General features: G+C 35.8%; 1 protein-coding gene across 1 annotated transcript; it reads right to left on the bottom strand.

Moving 5' to 3' along the window:
* Positions 1-549: 549 nt before the first annotated feature.
* On the bottom strand, positions 550-2013 carry LOC110872390 (aspartic proteinase nepenthesin-1). Its single transcript, XM_022121173.2, has one exon. The coding sequence runs from the start codon at positions 1977-1979 to the stop codon at positions 765-767; it is 1215 nt and encodes a 404-aa protein (XP_021976865.2). The 5' UTR covers positions 1980-2013; the 3' UTR covers positions 550-764.
* Between the last annotated feature and the right edge of the window lie 2842 nt (positions 2014-4855).

Raw genomic sequence — 4855 nt, 5'->3', positions numbered from 1 at the left:
TTTTTTTAACGGCAAATTTGGATCACTGACGGACCACTGGAGTATCATCGTGCCACCAGAGGAACCACCCGATCATATCCATCTCCACTAGGCATAATGCCACATCAATTCAGGAGGAAACCCAATAAACATGGGAAAGCCCCCTTGTGGGAATCGAACCCAGGACCTATTGGTCCCAAAGCCTTATCCCACACTTATAATCTAGCGATCAAGCGTGCACATGATTTTCCTATTCTTGCATCGAGGCACAATTAGGTCAGACAAAACATGCACGTGTCTACATATTAACGGATAGATTTTTCGATAAAATATAAAGACAGTGGCAGCTAAATTATTGATTTCCTTGATCAAAATGTGTGTGTGGTCCCCACTCCTAGGGTCCGGATGAACCCGGTCTAACGGACCAACACAAGCGGACTTCTTGCCTCCAATGCAAGCCCACAATTTCGGACCAAGTCTGGATGACGTAGATGCTCTTAGTATTAAATTTATCAAAATTTGGGAAATTTGTAACTTATGTAAGCCCACAATCGTTTACAAACAAATACATCATTCAATATTTTTTTGAACAACATATGAAATGTAAGCCCACAATCGTTTACAAACAAATACATCATTCAATATTTTTTTGAACAACATATGAAAATTATAATCGATGAGCTAGCTAGCTAGCTAGCTAGAAAAAGAAAGGACATTAATTAATAGCGGATTTTCAATCTAAAATCACTTTGTTAACGTGAAGGGTAAAAGCCAATCCCTCAGTGTCACATTTGATTGCAGTCTGCAGGCACAAATGACAGATTACAGTTGTCAAGATCGTAAGACACGATCATGTTCTGTTGTTGTATGTTTCCAAAAATAGCAGATTTGTCATTCTCTTGATCATTGCTCTTGAAGGCCAAACACCCCTCTTCTCCACCTTCCTTTTGGTAAATGTAATTATCTTTTTTCAACTCCCAATTTGCACCCTCAAAATGAAAAACCACTTTTGGGAATTCAACATTATCATAGCCTTGATAGTTGAAACAGTTTTCAAGACCATATTTCGTTACGTTATCACTTCCAGACATGTTAAGATTTGTTTGGCTCATGAACTCATTGCTAATCATATCAACAATACTTTTTTCCAAGTATGTGAAGGTCGTACCTGAGTCAATGACCATCCCTTTATCTTTGTTACTTTTGGCGATTTCAGTGTCTGTAATCGGAAGTTTAGTTTCGCCTACTGAGATACCTTCAAGAATGATGTAGTAATTTGACTCGTCGGTCCTTAAAGGCGTAGTTTGGACAGAAGAATAAGTATTTGGTATAGACCCTGTTCGCAAAACACGCCTTGCGGTCGGGTCGAACCTAGAACCTAGACAATAATAAAACACACGACTTCTTAACTGCGAAACCAACGACAACTTCCCAGGCCCCATTCCTACTATTCCATCAAACCCAAAATTCTCGTCATCTGTTATCCCACAGCCGAAAGTAACATCGTTAACCTTCACGTCCCCAATGGTTAAGGTCTCCTGGCCCAAAGTTACATTTACCGACTTACCATCATCATACTTCTGTGGGCAATCTTGACCAACCCCCCACTCCTCGCAAGTATCACCAACATAACTAGAGAAAGATGTGGACATACTAGTGTCAAAAAAGTTTGGACCACTGGACTTGCACTTTGTCCATATGAGGTTGCTTCCTGTATCCATGATGGCCGAAAATTTTACAGGTGGGGTCCCGATGGCTAGGCTCATGGCGTACACGTCTTTGGAAAGTATCAAGGGATATCTTCCAGGGGAATAATATTCGGGATTATTCATCAATGAGTTTGTTGAAGTGTATTTGGGCCTGGAAACACGAGTTAGAAGGATTCGAGCAGAAGACGTGGGTTCGGTTGCTAAAAGTAAGTGAAATAGGATCAGCGGAAGAAAGATGGATGAAGCCATGAGTGAGAGTTGAGATGGTGTGAGGAAGAAAGATGCACGCATGCACTTATATATGGTGTATGTACGAGGTACGAGGACTCTAGCCAAGTAAGAACCTTGGTCTTTGAGTGCAAAGTGGGCAGCAAGTGATGTTGAGTTGTGGTCCATTTGAGTCTACGGTGGGCAGTTGCGTTGAACAAGTCGTTCTTGCCCGTGTGTTACGGTGGTGAAGTCTAAAAATATTATTCTTTGGATATTGAGATGCAATCCTTGGGCGTAGGGGTGGTCATCACTCATCAGTCACTCACAACTTAAAATCACGTTACGCCATGTCATCAACCATCACTACTAGAAAACATCATTTTTTCCCACATAAAGTTTCCCACAAATTTCCTACAACTCAATTTTTGCTACAAGTTTTCTACCATTTTCCGACAAAATTGAAAAAACAAAAAAAAACCCAAAACTTATGGTAGAAGAAATAATTTTAATGTCTGCCTTTTATGCATGCAAATTTCTAGATTGTTTCTGAATTTATGGTAGTAATATTTACCACATTATTTATCTCTAAAAAATGACCTAAAGGTGTTTGAGGGTTAACCCAGTCAAACCTAGCCCGATCATTTTCAACCGTAACTAAAAGTGACGTTTTAATCCAACCCTGTTTTGACCAGTTACCTGACTCACCCATACTTTTTTTGCACATATTTGATAAATTACAATTCTACAGGTGGCCTCCAATAAAGCTTGGCATTAACATGCCAGCTCGGAAAAAGAATCCCGTTTCGAACAATTTCAATAAGAGCGCGTAAAAGAGAGGGCCGACCAAGCGACATGGCAAAAAACTAAGAAAGAAAAGCTGAAAAACATCGAAAATAAGTAAAAACTCTTGTCTTGTTAAGTATTGAAATGTTAAAGATATGATTAGTTTTGAATGCTTTTAAGAAGGAATTTTTGTGCATTTTGGAATGTTTTAGAATTTTTGGAATGTTTTTAATGTCTCAGAATGTTGCTTTAATATTTTTGGAATGTTTTACATTTTGCTGCAATTTTTTTAGAATATAATACTAATTTTGCTGTTTTTTTTTTCATAAAAAATGGTTTTTTTAATTTCTTTAATTTTTACAGTTTGTCACAAATTTGTAGCAAACATCTACATTCTGGGTTGTAGGAAATTTGTCGCAACCTACAAAAAATATTTTTCTAGTTTGTAGGAATTTTGTCATAACCTTCAAATTTTTTTTTTTTTTTGGATTGTAGGAATTTTATCACAAAACTTAAAAAAACTACTTTTTAAGTTGCAGGAAATTTGTGGCAACATTAAAAAATATATTTTTCATTTGTAGGAATTTTGTAGCAAACTGTTAAGAGAAAGTTTTATAATTTTGTAAGAATTTTGTCACAAAATAAAAATAATTAGTCGTAATTATGGATAATTTTTCTTATTAATGTTATTAATTTTAAAAGTAAAATGTCATAAAATAAAATAAAAAAATAGGGATAATTGTGGAAGAATTGTAGGAAAAACATAAAAAACCGGTTTGTAGGTATTTTGTGGCAACGTCAGTGACGATAAATTTTTGTCAAAAATTTGTGGGAAATTTTGTCATTATTTTGTAGCTAACGTGATTGTCGACAATTTTATTTTGCACGAATTTTTTGGTAGCAAATCTGTAGGTAAGACCAATTTCCTACAAATTTGCTACAAATTTGGCTGTCACAAAGTAGGCACTTTTCTAGTAGTGCATTATTTCATCACTAGTGATAGATTTTAGTGGAAATGATCATCAATCACTTGTGATGGAATTCCATCACGCACAACCTTTTTTTTTAAATTATAAATTAACAACAAATTTATAAATTATAAAAACAATTTTTTGTTTTTTTTAAAAACAATATGTTTTTCTGTTTTTTATAAAAACCGAAAACCATTTCTTATAAAAGTCCATAATCATATCTTTTGTTTTTAATTCATAGAGCCTTTCATTTATAATTTTTTATGAAAATATATTAAATTATGTAGGCCCAATGTTTTAACCTAACATAAAAACCAAATAAGAATAAAGCATGCATTGTCTTCTTCTAGCTCCTGATGTAGCCCATCCATCTGGTCCCCCCACAACGGCCAGTTTTCGAATTTACAACGCGTGAAAGGATTGACGCGTTATCAGTTCGACGTGTTATATACTCGACCGGCGGCGGTGTGCGTTATAATTTAACGCGTGACCCGGGCTTATCACGACCGCCCCGGGTCCCCTTAGGGGGTAGGGAAGCCCATTACTCATCACTCACTCACAACTTCCAATCAAACATGTCATCAAGCATTATTTCATCACTAGTGATTGATTTTAGTGGAAATGCTCATCACTTGTGATGGAATTCCATCACTCACAACCTTTTTTAAATAAATTAACATTAAAACAATAAAATTATAAACTATAAACTATAAATTTCATTTAAATTAAAAACAATATTTTAGACTACAATAAAACTAAAAATATACATAAAGAAACTCTATTCCTCGTCAGAATTAGGAAATTCCAAACCTAAATAACCTACAAGTTCACTTAAATCGTATCTTAACCGAAAGTGAATTTCTTTATCACGCAACTATTGTTGGATATTTTCGGGAACGGGAAATTGTGTAGGGGGATCTGACACCGAATCTGAAGATATTGCACGCCCGTCTTCTTTGATTAGCATATTGTGCAATATGATACATGCATATACTATTCTATGTATTGATTTCTTATTCATTGCACAAACCGGTCGGTTTAGTATGCCCCTACCCTTTAAAACACCAAAATCCCTCTCAACATCTTTTCTTGTCGATTCTTGTAACCTTTTGAACGCCTATTCTTTAGCCTCGACCGGAAATGAAGGAGCTTTCACAAAAACAGACCATGATGGGTAGATACCATCTACAAGAAGAAAGCATC

The sequence above is a fragment of the Helianthus annuus genome, chromosome 8 (genome assembly GCF_002127325.2).
Source record: "Helianthus annuus cultivar XRQ/B chromosome 8, HanXRQr2.0-SUNRISE, whole genome shotgun sequence".
In the NCBI taxonomy this organism is placed as follows: Eukaryota; Viridiplantae; Streptophyta; class Magnoliopsida; order Asterales; family Asteraceae; genus Helianthus; species Helianthus annuus.
The sequence above is the reverse complement of the archived record's forward strand: the minus strand, read 5'-3'. Positions and strand labels throughout refer to the sequence as shown.

Excerpts from the sequence above, each read along its gene's own strand:
- LOC110872390 (XM_022121173.2), bottom strand. The coding sequence starts at position 1,979 with ATGCGTGCATCTTTCTTCCTCACACCATCTCAACTCTCACTCATGGCT.